The sequence below is a fragment of the Cnephaeus nilssonii genome, assembly GCF_951640355.1.
Source record: "Cnephaeus nilssonii genome assembly, chromosome: 18".
Classification (NCBI taxonomy): domain Eukaryota; kingdom Metazoa; phylum Chordata; class Mammalia; order Chiroptera; family Vespertilionidae; genus Cnephaeus; species Cnephaeus nilssonii.
The window spans coordinates 26651161-26668612 of NC_137089.1; the positions used below are offsets into that span (position 1 = coordinate 26651161).

Sequence of the window (17452 nt, forward strand, 5' to 3'; positions counted from 1 at the left end):
CTTGGACAGCTATGCAACTCAATAAGAATAAGTTAGATCCAAATGTTATATTATGGAAAAGTCTCTAAAACATTAAGGCAAAAACTCAAATAAAACGTTTGATGTCACATCTGCAATCTACATACATCAAATTATACCACAAAAATACTATAGGTAATAATTTCTAAAGATACATATATACATGTGCATAAAATGAATTATATAATTATATTCAAAAAGTCTGGAAGATAAGCAACAAATTGAAATTGGGGAGGGGTGAGAATTAAAGTGGTTAAAAAACAAGCTGGGAGAAAATGTAAAGATCATCTGATGTAGTCTTTACCCAAGTGATACAAGCCGATGGTACCCACATGATTTTCAGTAGTTGTGGACATATTAAAAATAAATTAGAATCACATAGTGAGAAAGATATTGCATTTTCAATGGTCTTTTAATCCTGCTCAGGTGAAAATGATATTCTCAGTCTGGGGCCAGTATGACCATTCTAATACTTATTATCCCCTTTTTAAAAAGTATATATCTATATTATTGAAAGTATCACAGACATTCCTCTTTTTCCCCTCATTGACCCCTTCCACCCTGCATCTCCCCTCTCCCCAGGCCTATCCCTTTTTAACAAAGAGCAAACTTGTGACTCAAAAACTTCAATAGGAACAAAATCTAGCTAAACTGAATAACATCATTTATAGTACTAGAGGCCTGGTGCATGAAATTTGTGCATGGGGGTGTGTGTCCCTCAGCCCAGCCTGCACCCTCTCCAATCTGGGACCCCTCGAGGGATGTCCGACAGCCCGTTTAGGCCCGATCCTACCTGCATCGGGCCTAAACGGGCAGTCGAACATCCCTCTCACAATCCAGGACTGCTGGCTCCCAACTGCTCACCTGCCTGCCTTCCTGATTGCCCCTAATCGCTTCTGCCTGACAGCCTGATCACCCCTAACCACTCCCCTGCCAGCCTGATTGATGCCTAACTGCTCCCCTGCCAGCCTGTTTGCCCCTAACTGCCCTGCCCTGCAGGCCTGGTCACCCCTAACTGCCCTCCCCTGCAGGTCTGGTCCCCCCTAACTGCCCTCCCCTACAGGCCTGGTCCCCCCAACTGCTCTCCCTTGCAGGACTGGATCCCCCCCAACTGCCTTTCCCTGCAGGCCCAGTCGCCCCCAACTTCCCTCCTCTGCCAACCTGGTCACCCCTAACTGCCCTCCCCTGCAGGCTTGATTGCCCCCAACTGCCCTCCCTTGCAGGCCAGGTCCCTCCCAACTTCCTTCACCTGCTGGCCATCTTGTGTCCACATTGGGGCAGCCAGCTTTAACCACATTGGGGCAGCAATCTTGTGTGTTGGAGTGATGGCCAATTTGCATATTACTCTTTTATTAGATAGGATAGAGGTGCATGAGTGGGGGCCAGCTGGTTTGCCCTGAAGGGTGTCCTGGATCAGGGTGGGGGTTCCCTTGGGGCATGGAGCAACCTGGGTGAGGGGCCTGTGGTGGTTTGCAGGCCAGCCCCACCCCCCAGCAACCTAAGTAGAGGCCCTGGTATCTGGGATTTATTTATCTTCTATAATTGAAACTTTGTAGCCTTGAGTGGAGGCCTAGGCAGGCCAGGGTGTGTGGAAAGCTTGGCTTCCTCCATCGCCGGGGGCAACTCAAGCCTCCTGCTCTCTCCAGCTCCATGGCTGCTGCCATTTTTGTTGGGATTTATTTATCTTCTATAATTTAAACTTTGTAGCCTTGAGTGGAGGCCTAGGCCAGCTAGGGTGTGCGGAAAGCTTGGCTTCCTCCATTACTGGGGAAACCCAAGCCTCCTGCTCGCTCTGTGGCTGCAGCCATCTTGGTTGGGTTAATTTGCATACTCGCTCCTGATTGGCTGGTGGGTGTGGCTTGTGAATGTAGCAGAGGTACGGTCAATTTGCATATTACTCTTTTATTAGATAGGACATCTTAAAGGTTACCTTCTATTCTTAGCAAGTAATAACTTTTTCCATTCACTGTAGTGCTATAAATTTGCCTTTAAAATTGATTTAAGTGAAATAGTGAGTCAATTAAAAATATTCAAAGGTTATATATGCACACATATATTTATACACATATATACAAGGAATATATGTTTGCAAAGAATACATATACATATATACATATTATGTGTTTACATGTACCATATAAAGAAACATGCTATTAAATAATCTTGAAATTGTAGTATAAGACATACAATTTTAAATTAGAGACATATTTTATTATTTGCATTCATTAATAGTAGTAGTTTTACATCACTAAATTTTTAAAAATACCACAATTTGTTTTTATTTAAAAATATTTGACATGGACAGTTGCCTCAGTCTATGAAATCACTAGCAGGGAAGCTGGGTCTGCATGGCAAATTTCCAGTTAAGGATCCTGATGAACATATATCATTACACAATGTGTTGGCCTTGATACAAAATAGGAATTACATGATCCATATTACTAAGGAAAATGGATGAAATAGATGACTTTAAGATGTGCTAATAAGTGCTTTGTGCTAATACGTAACATCTGTTTGCCAGGGTGGTCCAGGACTCAGAGGACCAAAGGGCCAACGAGGAGATCAGGGTCCAAAGGTAAAGTTCTCAATCTCAATATTTCTATATTTCTCTCTCTCTCATAACTAGCCATAATAATTTTGGTGTTCAGTACTGTTTACCCTTTGCAATCTACAGGGCCTTACATTTTTTATCAAAGTTGTGTCTAAATCTTTTCCATTATTAGACTTGTGGTGGTTGTTGTTTTTAAAATCAATAAGAACACTTAATAACGTAGTAAAAAGAAAGATTTTCAGGTTAGAAATAGTATCACTGTTCTGATTGGTTTAGACCTCTCTGTCGTCCATTCTTTTCTTCCTTTATCTTGTATTTATTTTGTATTATAAACAAAGATGTTTCTTTGGGAGAATACTGAATCACAACTAGGCAGCAGTCCCTCCCAGGTCATTTCTCAGGTTGTAAATTCCTTCTTTCTTCCCACCATGCACAATTCCTCCACTATGCATAATCAAACACATGACTCTGTTTTCCATTCTCACTGCTCAAGGCCACTAAGTGTGGTGGTTCAGGTTGTACACTGTACAAAGGCACCAGCCAAGAGGACCAAGCTGTGCAAAGCTATGTCAAGGCACATGTTCTCCTACTTTGCAGGAAAGCACCTCGAGGGATGGCAGAAGCCCAACCACTGAGTTCAGGCTTCACCATCTTCTCTCTGGCATTTGGCAAAACTTCTAACTGGTCTCCTGACTCCAGCGGCATGATTTTCTGATTGATTTTTCACATCTTCTCCCAGATTCATTCCTTTAAAGTTATACTCAGCCATATTACACTCTTAAAAACTACAGTTTTAGGCTGTTTGCCTTGAGAATACAATTCACCTTCCTTGGCATGGGATGCAAGGCCCTGTATAATTTGACTCCCCGTCTTATTTTCACCATGCTACTTCACCTGATCTGCTCTCTATCCATTTGCTTGACTTACTGCCTCAATGTGATTACTTATTAAATTTGCATAGTATTTATTCTTGGAGAGGAGGACATTGCAAGTTTTTTTTACTATAAAATTGGAAACAAACGGCCTGACCATGGTGGCTCAGTGGTTGAGTGTCAACCTATGAACCAGGAGGTCACGGGTTCAATTCCCAGTCAGGGCCCATGCCCAGGCTCAATCCTCAGGGGTGTGCAGGAGGCAGCCAATCAATGGTTCTCTCATCATTGATGTTTCTATCTCTCTCCCTCTCCTTTCCTCTCTGAAATCAATAAAAAAAAATGTTGGAAACAAATGAAGCAAGGTAAAAGAGAATGTGGCGGGGAAAGTAGTAAACGAAAGCAGGCTGAAGATAACTAATCAGGTACTAGCTAACTCAAAGCTTAGACCAGAGATAGCTCCTTTTTTTGTTTTATTTTCTGAGATAGTGACACACTTTCTCAGGCATAGAAATTATGTATCTTACTTGGCTTCATCTCTTATTTGCTAAGAGAAGCTAGTGGTTTGAAAGCTTCTTTTCAAACAATGATACACTGGGTCTTCCTTGGTTTCACCTGAGGACAGTGCCAATGAGCTCCTGTGGATGCTGGCTCCCTCCTCCCAACACCTCTAACACCATGATCATTTTTTTTTAACATTCTCACTGGATGATGGTTCTGATCATGAAGACATGTTAGGAATTCCAAGGTGTTTGATATCAAGATTTACCTCTTTCCTCTAATCATTCCCATGTGGTTATTTCTGTGTGATGATTTTGATGAATCGCAGATGCAAGTCTTTAGTGGTTTTAGGAAAAAGTCTTGTTGGAGAAAGGATGCCCACATGTCCACCAAGGTGGACAGTGTAGGAGCAGATAAACTATACTTTCCAAATGAAAAGCCCCAATCTGTATTATTTTTTATTTTGTGGCTTTGAATTTCAGTTGCAGTAAATAGTTAATAATAATTTAGAAGCTCAAAACAGCCCTGTCACTGCTCTTTCCTAGTCATTTTTATCTTATACTTTATAGAATAAAATGGGACCACCTACTTTCTACCCTTCTACTCCATTCCCAATTCCTCAATAATATCCAAACAATATATTATTCAACTATTATAAATATTATGTAATATTTGTAAATCTTCTCCATGTCTCCTCCATCATATTTTTTAAAATCTAGCTACCTCTCTCTCACCTTCTCTTATACAATGTTTCTTATAAAACTAGTTTTCATTCAGTGTTTTTACATCCTCACCTCAAAAATAATTCACTTTTTGGGGGTACATAAATATTCATAGCAACTTTATCCACAATTGCAAAAACAACAACAAAAAACAACTGGAAATAATCCAATATATCTCAAGTAAAGGAACAATTTTCTGTCTATCCATGCAATGGAATATTACTCAGCAATCAAAAGGAACATATTACCAAAACATGCCAGACTCTGAGTGAACCTCAAAACACTCTGCCATGTGAAAGAAGCAAAATCACAGGAGCTCATAATGTAAAATTCCATTTATACACAACCCAGGTTATTGTTGACCCACAGATGATTCCTGTTCCTCTAGGAATTCTATAAAATTGTTCTCATTAGTCACCAATCACCTTCTGTACCAAATCATGTTAAGGTTGTGGTTTGCCTTAACTTATTTGAGCTCTCTACAGCATTTGACATGACTGTCACATCTCTATTTGAAATGTTTGGCTTTTGTTGGAGTCACAGAATGAGAGAAGGACAAGGAGATGAGGTTGAGGATAAGTAGATTTTCTGCATCTAAGATTACAGAGATATCTAATGTTAGCCAAACCACAACAAATTCCAAACTATAGAACTAAAAGTTGCTAAAGTGAGAGGAATGTCTGATTCTGGGAAGAAAGGAAATTAAATAATGTTGAGGCTAGGAAGTTCTTTCAATGACCACTGAAGAGACGTAAGGATGGTGGCAGGATCACATGATGAAGAAAGCAGAGGGTGGGTACAAAGCCTTCAATAAATGTTGAGGAATGCCCGTGCGGTAGATAACTGACAGTAGTGAAGGTGGAGAGAGAATGTAGTTCAGCTGGATGGTATAAATCTTTACAGACCAGGAGGGTGGTCTTGAAGCGTTTATATCTTTTGGATTTGTTATGGAGTGTGGGAGGTCTACTAACTCACGTAATTGGCATAGCATTCTTATTTATGAAAGCAAAAAAACTAAGTTGCAGCAGCCCCTGCGTGTTTACTCTTTTGGTTTACTGATGACATTTCGTCTGGGAGGTGAATCATCAGAGGTTTAGTGTCTTGTTATCCCATGAATATTTCACGTCTTAGGAAAAATTATTTAAGGATATACATTATTAGTGTCCTAAGCAGAAATATTTCTGGGTACCAGAGGGTCTAACTTACCTCTGGGATGACTTTCCTCTCTTGCCTTACAGGGACCAGATGGCCCTCGGGGTGAAACAGGCCCTCCAGGACCTCAGGGTCCCCCTGGACCCCAAGGACCAAGTGGTCTGTCCATTCAAGGAATACCTGTGAGTTGTGTGTAAACATTCAGATAGGCTTTTGTTATTATCATTTCTCCATGAGTTATAAAGAATGAACGTTGGTCTTCTGTGCCTTAATTATGATTCTTAGCCCCTATCAACACTTACCTACAAATAAGAAATAAGAGTAATGACTGAGAGTTCATTCGTTGCCATTTTTTTTGTTCAATTATGTGGTCTTTTACTAACACAAGGCTATCGAGTACATATATCCATGAGTAATTGGTCTGTAGAATAAAAAACAGGGCTTGACATATATTGCCCTTTTTCTTGTTTGACTAAGTTCTTACCATTAACAAATGTTAAGTTATCCATTATGTATTTATAGTGATTGTGGATATAGATTTATGAAAGTCTTTTACTTACCATCTTTATCTCAATGAGCATCAAAGTACAATACATTAAGTATGAGTTTTAGATGATAAATGGTATACTTTTTATATCCTCATTTCTTTTTAAAAGCTGTTTGGACCACTGAAAACAAATTTAATTCCACTCACTGATTTTCATTAAACTTACCATAGAGATCTAGATTTATTGAATAAAACCAATCACTGTAATTAATATTTGAAGCAAACAGGTCCTTTGAAGCCATTTTAGCAGTCTTTCTGTGCACATAATATGATCCCTAGCTAAGTTTTCTTTGCCAGGGTTATTTTCACATTTTAGAGAGCATCAACATGCCAACATGTGCAATTACTACTAATAATAATAAGCATTTGTTGGGGTCTGTGTTTGCTTTTCCATTCTTATAAATTTCTAGCCAAAGCAAAACAAAAATCTATATGGATAATGGTTTTAAAATCTAAACTATAAACAATATTGAAATGTCCAAGACTCCCCTCCACATATTTACTCTATGGGCTTAACCATATCGGACTGTATGTTCTGTGTTTAAACTATTATGATATATAAATATTCAGCTTACTCGGAATGCTTACATAAGTAGTTTAGCATATGTGAGAAGTGAAATATGCTGTATTTGGATGTTAGTGTGAAGCAATTTTATGTTGAAAATATTAGAACAGTCTATGGAGAAAAAGACAAAGTATTGACCTATGTGAACTTAACCCCATGTACTTTTTGGATGTTCAGGGAATGCCAGGTGAAAAAGGGGAGAAAGGAGAGACTGGCCTGCCTGGTCTACAGGTATTATTTCTATTCTTTTTAGTCTATTGCTCTTAGCTCTGGACTAGAGCTAATGGGGGGCGGGGGGAGGAGGAAGACAGTATAGTTCTAAAGTTAGCTGGAATCTTGGCAATAAGTGGTTTCTATTTTAAAGATGGTTGGTCTGTATTCATTTACCTTATGCCCCCTCTAAGGGTCATACTGATGACCTCAGGGTGCACCCTGGTGGGGGGCATTCCTTTCTCCTGGGATCTGAATGGTCAGTCACAAAGGTCTCACCTATTAGGTTTGGTGGGAGGCCTTGGTCTGTTTCAGGGAAGCTTAGTGAGAGGGTAACTGGATTCCATAAATCTGACTCTTATCTTGTCCTTGCTCTATATAGGGCATCCCAGGAGGCATTGGCTCACCAGGACGCGATGGCTCTCCAGGCCAGAGGGTAAGGACTTACCCAAGGTTGGTTGTTAGCACAGTAGATTCCTAACCAAGTCACCTTTTGCTTCTGGCAGGTTTCTATGCAATGCAGTCTATCAAACCAGGTGTTTTTCTTTTCTTTTCCCTCCTGTCTATTTACAGTCTATCTATCCTTCACTGACATCTTCTATGTTTATTACTTTCATCAAAATCTGGGAACTTTCATCAAACCTTCCCAAATTAACAACACCTCTTTCTGAAGGTTCTCATAACCTGAATACACTTTGCACTGAATTGTATGTATTGGTTGAGCAGATTTTCCAAACTTTTCTAATTCTCACAGCACAAACCTAAAGGCAATGAAGAATCATGAATCAAAATTTAAATATGATGATGATCTGTAGTACACTCCTTTTGTTTAATGTATGTCAATTATTTTTTTAACTTGTTGAAGTGGACAGCAGCCAAAGAAATTATAAGGATGGTTAGAAGAGGGAGGAGATAACATTTAGTGTTTGTTCATCAGCATCTTCACTGAGCCAGGTTTGAGGTGCTTGTCCTCAAAGATTTTGCAGCTTAGTGGAGGAGCTATAATAATGCTATGATAGGGTATTTACAGAGCCCCATGGGAATACAAAGGATAAATAACTAATTCAGACTTCAAGGGTTGGGAAGAGCTTCCCAGAGGAGGCTGTGTATGAACTAAGAGATAGAAACCAGCCAGGTGCATGAAGAAAGGAAAGCTACAGCAAGCAGAGAAAATGGCATATACAAAGCAGTGGACATGAACAGAGTGTGGGCGTTTCCAATATTGTACATAGGTCAGTATGGCTGGGGATTAGAGTGCAGTGTGTGTGTGTGTGTGTGTGTGTGCAGACATGTGCACATATACTTAGAAGTGGGGAAACTGTCCAAAAATGAAGCTGGAGAGGTAAATACATACTCACTTAAATCATCTATTTTCTTTCAGAGTAAGGATTTTGGGGTTTAACAGGAAGGCAATAGGAAGTCTGAATTTTCAGCAAGGGAGAGAGAGACTGGTCTTCCCTAAATGACCACTGATTTAGACATGTAGGCAGCTCCACAGTTTCTCTCAAAACTGAATTAAATGGAGTTGCAGCCACTTAGATCCAATCCAATGAAGGCCAGACAATATGTTGGCATTCAGTGGTGTCTTTGGTATAACTTACCCATTAGGTTAAAACACAATTGGCTAGAAGACTCACTTCTCTGCTCAAACAAGGCTTGCCTTCAGCTCAGGGTACCTATGCTACTCAAGAATAAGGAGATTGCTTTTTCTATAGAAAGCTAGGTGTGGGACCTTAAATTTTTCCATGTTCTTTTTTCCCCTCCACCAAGCTTTCATTTGCTTAAAAACCCAGTTTAGTCTCTGTCCATCAAATGGAATTACTCAGTCTGCAAAGCAGGGCCAGGTGGATGTATCTGAAGGAGGCATTCTCTGAAAGTTAGATTTATGTAGGTTTCTTGTACATGTGGAAGGAGTGTCTAGAAGTATTTATATGTTTTGGCAGAGGGCTTAGGCTAAGATCCTGTGTGGTTACCCACCTAGATTCTTTCATGATTCCCAAAGCTCTGAAAATGGCAATTTCACTGATTTGGTTCAGTGAAATGACTTGATTTATCCATGCCTAGAATCCAATGTTGGCAAAGAACTCCCAATTCAAACATATTGGATTCATGTTGGGATCATTTGGTTTTGGAATTCTTTATTTTAAAAAAAACCAATACACCAACATAGACTTTTTGTAAATATTTTGCTATTCCTCCAAACATGTTTTCTTTTCTAAGATTAAAATCTTAGAGCTGTAATTAAGTGATAAGATATCGGTATATGGATTTTATTTTCCTCTCTCCCTCAAGTTAGAGGGAAAAAGTTCAGGGTATGTCCAATTCCTACTTTGAAAAATTCTTAGATGGGTATGAACTTTCTTTTTAAAACTGGTTTTCAGAGGGTACTCATTCTTTTAGGGCAGGTTAAAAATAAAAAAGATTGTGGGAATGCTGTGACAGTTGTTTCAGAAAAGGTATTTGAGGGCAATGAATTTCCAGTGTACACCTCGAAGGGGTGCCATTCACAGAGAACAAAATATGATGGTGTCACCTGGAATTATGTAATGTCACTGCCCTTTGCAGAAAGGAGTATGTATATATTTTAACATCTAATATCTTATTTAATAAAAGATTCATTGAGCACATATTTTAATTGAGCATGTACTATGTCCCATGGACTGTGCTCAACCAAGAAACGTGTCCATTAATGCCTCCAGAGGGGAAGGACCCAAAGTGAGAAACTTTCTATATCTAAGGAGGCACTTTGTAGACCCGGAGGAGATGGAAGGATGGGGTAGTGTGAAGGGCATGACTCTTCCCTTGGCCAGAAAAACTGTCTTTCTCAGAGACAGTCGAGAAGGAAGAGAGGTGGGTGAAAACAAAACTATTTAGGTGGGTCTGATGTGTTTAGTCAGATAACCTTTTAAGAAAAGTAAAAGATTTAAAACAATTGGGTAGTTATTTAGCAGGACTGTAAATTCAAGATTTTAGGAAGTCCTGGACCAATGGACATGGTTGTAGGGACAGATCCAGGACTTTGAAGGCCAGGGCTTTCTGGGACAGCAGGAGTGCCCAGGGGGCTGTGGTTAGGCAGGAGGAGTGGGGGGGGGGGTTGTTGAAAGAGTCCTCGGACAAACACTGATGATTGTTCCCGCTCTTCCTTGGGCCAGCCTAAAAGGCAAACCTGCAATTGGGAAATAAAAATAAAAATTATCACAATAACAAGCATGGCACAGAACAGACAGAGCAAACCCAGCACACGATGAGACTTACTGCTGACATGCCTGGGAAGCCACTCCCAGGAAGCTGCCCAGTTCGGCTCCGTGTCTAGGGAATCAGGATATTTTGTTTTTTTCATCACTGTAAGTGCTTCAATGACTTACAGTTACTGCGACTTCATTTCCTCTGATCTTGAATGAAGGCACAGAAGGAGGAAGCTGGAGTAAATGTGTGTGATGCTGTCCAACCAGTGCTCCTGGCTCCTTGGAGAGTCTCAGGGGGTCAGTGAGTGAGATGTGCTGTAGGAGAGGTGGGCAATTCCTTACTGGACATTCTTCTTTCTTTTAAATCTTCGTCTTCTCACATGGATTGTTAAGAACTCACAGCCAAAGCTAGTACCATCATGTTTGCTATGAGCTTAGAGAAAGGTTAGCACCTGTTTCCTGGACCCGGTGCTAATGTTACCCCTTGACTTAGTCTAGAAGGAGGGAGAGCTTAACAAAGAATAAAAAGGAGAAGATTAAACATCTCCCTTTTAAACAGGGAACCTGTTTTCTAGTGTTTCTAGCTTATTCTGGCTTTTCCCACGGGAGATCTTTGACTGTTCGAGGAGGCAGCTCATATTCCATCCTGGGCCTGAGGCCACAGAGCAAGTCCAGCCAAAGTTGGACTTCTTCCTTGAACACGTCTCAGCCTCTTGCTGGGGAGGCAATAGAGCACAGCGCAGGACCACACTTTATAAAGCAACAGTGCAAATGCAGCGTTAACAGCTGAATGCAGTCAGACATCCAGCTTTCACTCTGAGCCTTTCCAACCACCAGCATTTTTGTCTCGTTTTTCTTTTCCGCTGTAAATCTTGCCACCTGCCTCTTCCCCCTCCCTCCTCTTTTCTTGGTGTCTGTGACTCCAGGGTCCACCCTGTGACCTTGAGCTCCTCTGTTGTAGGGTGGATTTCTCAGCTTTCACACTAGATATCCTGGCAATCCTTAGAGAAACTAAGAGCAGGCAAGACATAGATTATAAGCTTAAGAACTGAAAGAAAGAACTGAAAAAGAAAGAAAAGAAAAAAGCAAACTCTTTTCTAGTTCTGCGTCTCACTTATATTTAAGACCACCAGCTTCCAGTCAAAGCACTCCCAATAGAAGCTTTAAGCATTATTTTCATTTTCAATTCTTAATGTGATCATATAAAAAGTCAGAGAGACAAGAAATAAAAATGAGAAGGAGATATATAGTTTATGGCACCCGGAAGACAGTCATTGCTCTGTGGTACAAAGGGTATTCGTTTTTAAATTCCAAGTAAACTTCATTTAAATTGCTTCCTTCCCCCAAGTTACTGTGATGTATCTCCATGCCCTTGCTGTAACCACAGCCTTTCTTTCTAATCTATAAAGATGAAATGCTGTCTTTAAAAAAAAACCTTCTACATATGGATCCTGCAAAATCTGTGAGGTTATGAGAAGCAGGACTGCCCAGTGGTGAATATTCTAGACTTACACTGTTAGCCAGACCTGAGTTTGAACCCTAACCATAAGACATTGAGCCAGTTACTTTATATTCCCAACCCTCACTTTCTTCATCTGTAAAGTGGAAAAAATAATATTTTACTCTATAAAGTCGTTATGGGGATTCATTCATATGAAGAATTTCTATATAAAAATTTAATTTTTGCTGATATTAGTATTAACTCTTTTCAAACCCTAATGAGTCAGGACAGGATAATATTTTATAATGCCTGTTCTTCACATATTAAGATGCCTCAAATGATTTTAAGAACTGTTTTTAAAAATCTAAAGGAAAAACAAGTAGTTTATTGTTGGTGTTTAATTTTCTTGGATTTCACATTGAAAAGACACTTGGAACATACTTCCTTTTATGTGGGTTTGATGTATACAAGGGCCATATTTGTGATGACTGTCCCATTTCATCAAAGTCAGTTGGATTTAAAATGTACTCAAGAAATTGAACTTGAGTCAACTGTCTGGATTTCCTGCTATAAATGTTAAATAGTGACAAGAGAGTCATCTAAAGAATATTTTGTTAAGTGCTAAGATCCATAATCACCCCCATGAATATCTTCCTCCATCAGAAGAGGAAATGTAACACACCACCACAAAGCTAATGGAGAAAATGATTTGATTTTCTATTTTATGGGTCTAGATGGGATTTTGCAAAACTGCAGGAGACTCTCCTCACAGTCAGCCACAGTGATAAAAATAAATGCATTTGGGATTTGGAAAATTATTTGAGTAAAAATAGCAGCAACCACTATCATTCATTACTGACAAAATGCAGGTGCTTTACAAAGGTTATATTCTCTGTTCCTCAGAATAACCTCAAATGCTAGGCACTGTTACCCCATTTTACAGACAAAGAATTACAAGCCCAAAAATGAAAGTATTAGAACAATGCCACACAGCTAATAAGTGTTAGAGCCAGGATTATAACCCACCTCTTCAGCTCCAACCCTGCACGCTGTCCTTCCATGGAATTATGTCAACAGAGATCACTGTGGGATTTTGTGAATGTAGAAAAGTCTTCCACAAAGATGTTTAATAAGCAGGACTCCATTGCTGAAGATATCTCACCCAGCATTTTGGGGCAGAAGGAACCCAGTTTGGGTTACTTTCTTGGTAAAGTAGAAGTTGATATTTCATCTCTAAGAATGTATTTCTTTGATTATTTTAAACCTTTACTTGGATAATGGCACATCTGGGGGAGAACATTATTTAGGAAGTTAATTTTATGTTATTACAGGCTGTAACAATACTTCTGTTGGGGCACAGGATACAAATAATATATGCCCTGCACTCTGGTTCTGATACCATCCTTTAGGGTCAGGCCAGACACTGTTAAATAAACAGCAGTTTCACAGCTTAAGTGATCAGGCTGTTGTTTTGTGGTTTGCTTTTTTCTTTTCTTTTTTTTTTTTAAATATGAAAATTACTGGGCTTCAACCTCAGAGATTCAGATACGAAAGGTCTTAGGTATAACCTAGAAATGTATAATTCTAAAAGGCTTAATGATTCTGATAATCAGCTAAGTTTTGGAATCACTGGATAGTATATTATATTAGGCTTGTTATATGTTAAAATGATTTCTTAGGTGTAGAATATTGCTGGTGTTTCTTGTTTTAATTTACTGAAGTCATCATTGCAGGTTACTCTTTATACATATATTTAAATTATATATGTAATATATACATATATGTACATATTAAAATAGTATTGTATATATAGAAATATATGCACACAGATAATATATAAACATCTAAATAGATTATATATATACATATTTACACATATACATAAATGTGTGTGTGTATCACTGAAGGTTCCCCAGTGTGACTCCACATGAGGTCTATCACACATAAGGACTGATCTTGGATCTCTAGCTGGACCAGTGTTTACAGAGTCTGTGGCTTTTTGCTGCTTGGCCTCTTAATCTGGTGGTTGGTCTTAATCCTTTGCTGCAAGTAGCAGCCTTATTTCTCATGGCTGACTGCCACACGGTCTCTCCACTGTCGCTCCTAGCAGTCCAGAGCCATGCCGCAGGGCTGAAATTGTGCATCAGGAGTTTCTACCAGTATTTCTTTAGCCCTCTCTGCTTGAGTTTGGTTTGTTTCAACAAGCTCATCAGATGCCAGCTGCTTACAGACCCCACTCGACCTGAGAGTGTAGCGTCAGTCGATAGACCTTAACAATTGGTGTTCCAGAATCTTCAGGTTAGTTTCCATGGCTCACCATCGTGGGCTTCAAAGCAGGCACAAATGGTGAATAAGTCACTGGGTCTGAGAGCTCTTTCTAGTAGCTACATAAACACACATATTCTAGCTTCGGACTTTAATTTTAGTTACAATACTATTTGCGGTCACATCGGTTTCATCCTTTAGACACCACAGGCATACTACCTAGAAACTAGAAACTTTTTAAGAGCCTACAATAAATGATTATGGCTGGGAGAAGTATATATATTTGCTCTAAACTATGGAAAAGAAAACTGAAAGATGGAAATTTGTAAATATATAATTACATGTCTATAAAGTGGTATGCTTTGCCAATTTCAGCCATAGTTAAATTTAGCACTTGTTTGATAATTAGTGATTTTGAAAGCAAATTTTAGGTTAGATTTCCTTTTGCTGATGAATTATCGCCAACCATAACTTAATAAGTTGGTCACAGCCAAATCTTTTCAAAAACAAATTATAAAAATCCTTTAAAGTTTTTATAGCAAAAATTATTTTTAATGTGGGTTGTGGGTGCATATTAATATTTTGAGATGGGAATCCCCAAAAAGAGAAATGCCTGGAGCTATTCATGTCATAAAACGTCCCTATTTGTTGATGGCTCATTTCATGCACTTAAAAAAAAATATTTGTCAGTTTAAGTAAATTCCCACATTATGCTTATCATTTAATTTATTATTCCTTAATATTCATTCCTTATTGTTAATTAAGGGTTTCTGCTTTTTAAAAGTGCTTAATCCACAAACACACTTCTTAGATTGCACACACACACACACACACACACACACACCCGATGTAAAATGGATAATTTATAGATATAGAAATGTTTTGGGAAATGCAAACACATTTTCAGCTTATAGGGTTGAAGACTGTTCAATGAGCTTTAACTTAAACTGAAGGAAAGAAGGAAGGGAAGGGAAAGGAGGAAGGAAGGAAGGAAGGAAAGAAGGAAGGAAGGAAGGAAGGAAGGGAGGGAGGGAGGGAGGGAGGGAGGGAGGGAGGGAGGGAGGGAGGGAGGGAGGGAGGGAGGGAGGGAAGGAGGGAGGGAAGGGAAGGGAAGGAAAGGAAGGTCAGCTTCTGAGGATGCTCCTTATGTAGGAGAACAGAGTGAGCAAACACATCTTTGGACTTGATCACACTACAGCACTAGCCCCTCGGCCAAATTTAGCTTCATCATCTTCCCTTCAGATGATAACACATGTGGTGTCTATAAATCACATCAAGTTGAAACTGTTCACTGGAGTATCCATGGCCCCACCATGGAGGACGCACCAACAGGTCCTTGCTTTGTAAACTCCTTCTACAGGATTGGGAGCAGGGAGTAGTAATTGTGTTATTTCCTGCTGGTCTTCGCTTCTTTTAGGAAAATATGCCCTGGCTGGCATCCCTCCGTGAACTAAACTGTCCTCCTGCCCTCCCACTTGTTTTTGAGATTTTTTTCCCTCTGGACACAGCCTGGGAGAAAGTCAGAGCAGACTTCCTGCCAGGCTACAGACTTGATGTGGGGCAGTTGTGCTGGCCGGGGGCCGGGGGCCGTGTGTGGGCTTGCACATGGCTGTACGCTCATTCTCCATCCAGAGCTGGAAGAGTTTTAAGGCAGGAAGCAAAAGCTGTCCTTTTAAAAATGTCTTCTTAAATTATTGAATATGTGCACAGAGTCCATTTTTTCCTTATGTGAACTTCACCTAGGAAATAAGAGTAGATTTTTTTTTAATCCTTTTTTATGGTAGGGTCTCCTAACCTCTCTTTGTCTCAAGTTTCCTCACTTATGAGGGAGTTGGGCTGGATGAGTTATAGGGTTCTGTTCATATCTCACATATTCTGATTTTTTTATGCCTTTCTTCTTGGACATGGTGTATTTTGTTCCATGTAAAATAATTTATTCCAACCCATGTCAGTATTAAATTTTGTTGTCTAGCTAGCAGACCCAAGGAAGGGTGTGTGTGTGTGTGTGTGTGTGTGTGTGTGTGTGTGTGTGTGTGTAACTTAATCTGTACCCGGTTTATCACTGCAGCTTTCTGACTTAATATATTTGACTAACCACAGTGAAAGAAGTAGTAGAAAAACAACAACACTAGCTTGTGTATTAGTATAGAATAGCAGCTATAAAACAAGTCTAAAAAGCTCAACCCAAAATTAAAATAGTTTAGTGCAATAAAATAAAGTCTATTGTTTGTTCATTATCCATTGCCGTCAATGAGATAGGCATATAATCATTTAGGGACTCAGGGTCTTTTCCTCTTGGGACATTCTCATCTTCAACATGTGGCCTCTGACATTGCTACAGAAGGAGGAAAGGAGTGAAGGATTGCCCATGGGAAATTTTTATGAGCCAGAACTGGAACTGGCTCCTTTCCATCGGCCAGAACTCAGCACTGTGGCTCCAACATAATTGCTGGAACAGGAGGCTGGGAAATGTAGCCTCTCCATGTGCCCAAGCAGAAAGGAAAACCACGTATGTTGGTGAGCTCTAGAATCTTCTGTCTTCTCTGGTTATAGGACTCAGTAGCACTCAAGCTTGAGTGCATGATGAAAGGGTCTTGCTGACCAATATCTTTCCTGCATTCTAATCCAACACCCTCTTCTGCTTCCTCTCACACCCTGTCTCCCACTCACACACCGTTCCTTTCCTCCAGCTTCCTCTTTATTCTCTTTCATTTGATGCCTTGAGGTAGGAAGGAATTCTGTGAACTTGAATGGGGAGCACTAAGCAGGTGGATTTTCATGAGCAAGGTAAGTAGACAGAAGAGCTCACTGTGAGAGTGGCACATATTTTAGAAAGAGAATTGAGAGAGGTCAACAAGGAAACTGGGAGAGGTTGGTTTGGGTTGGTTCAAGATGGGAATGGATTTCTCCAATAGGATAAAATCCCAAGATGAAAAGTCCATTTCTCTATGTAGTAGAAGGCAATGTTTTGGACACAATTTTATGAGCCTATTATAAAAATTAGAAGATTCTCTCTCATGTTTTTAACTACATTGGAAGGACTAGCATCCACAACTGAGAACTATAGCCATGGAAAAGTAAGTCATTCCAGCTGTTAAATTTTTTTAATACACATAAAAATAACACACATACACATGCTCAATATTTTAGGGAGTTGTTTAAAAAAAATTAAAAAATAGCATTTGTTTTCTGTCTTAAGTTCTTCCAACATGGAATGGGAAGCAAAGATACCATTTGTAAGCCCATGATAACAGTCTTCAAACCTGTCCAGCAGTCAAAAATCTATCATTGCAGCTGTTAGTCCTCCCAAATTGTCCTCTAGGCTGCTCCTGGAGAATTGCAGAATTGCAGATATTATAGTACTTCTTGATTTGTAATACCGATCCTGGTGATAGGGATCCCCTCCTCCAAACCCTCTTAGGT

At 39.6% G+C, this 17452-nt stretch overlaps 1 protein-coding gene across 4 annotated transcripts in view; it reads left to right on the top strand.

Annotated features, from left to right (window-relative positions):
* The window catches only part of COL14A1 (collagen type XIV alpha 1 chain), a 183273-nt gene that overhangs the window by 131387 nt on the left and 34434 nt on the right, over nt 1–17452 (top strand). For all 4 annotated transcript variants that reach the window (XM_079796342.1, XM_079796344.1, XM_079796345.1 and 1 more), the window contains exons 37-40: nt 2540–2593; nt 5903–5998; nt 7106–7159; nt 7521–7574. In XM_079796342.1, coding sequence (XP_079652468.1) covers nt 2540–2593; nt 5903–5998; nt 7106–7159; nt 7521–7574 — 258 coding nt within the window. The remainder of the gene's footprint in view (nt 1–2539; nt 2594–5902; nt 5999–7105; nt 7160–7520; nt 7575–17452) is intronic.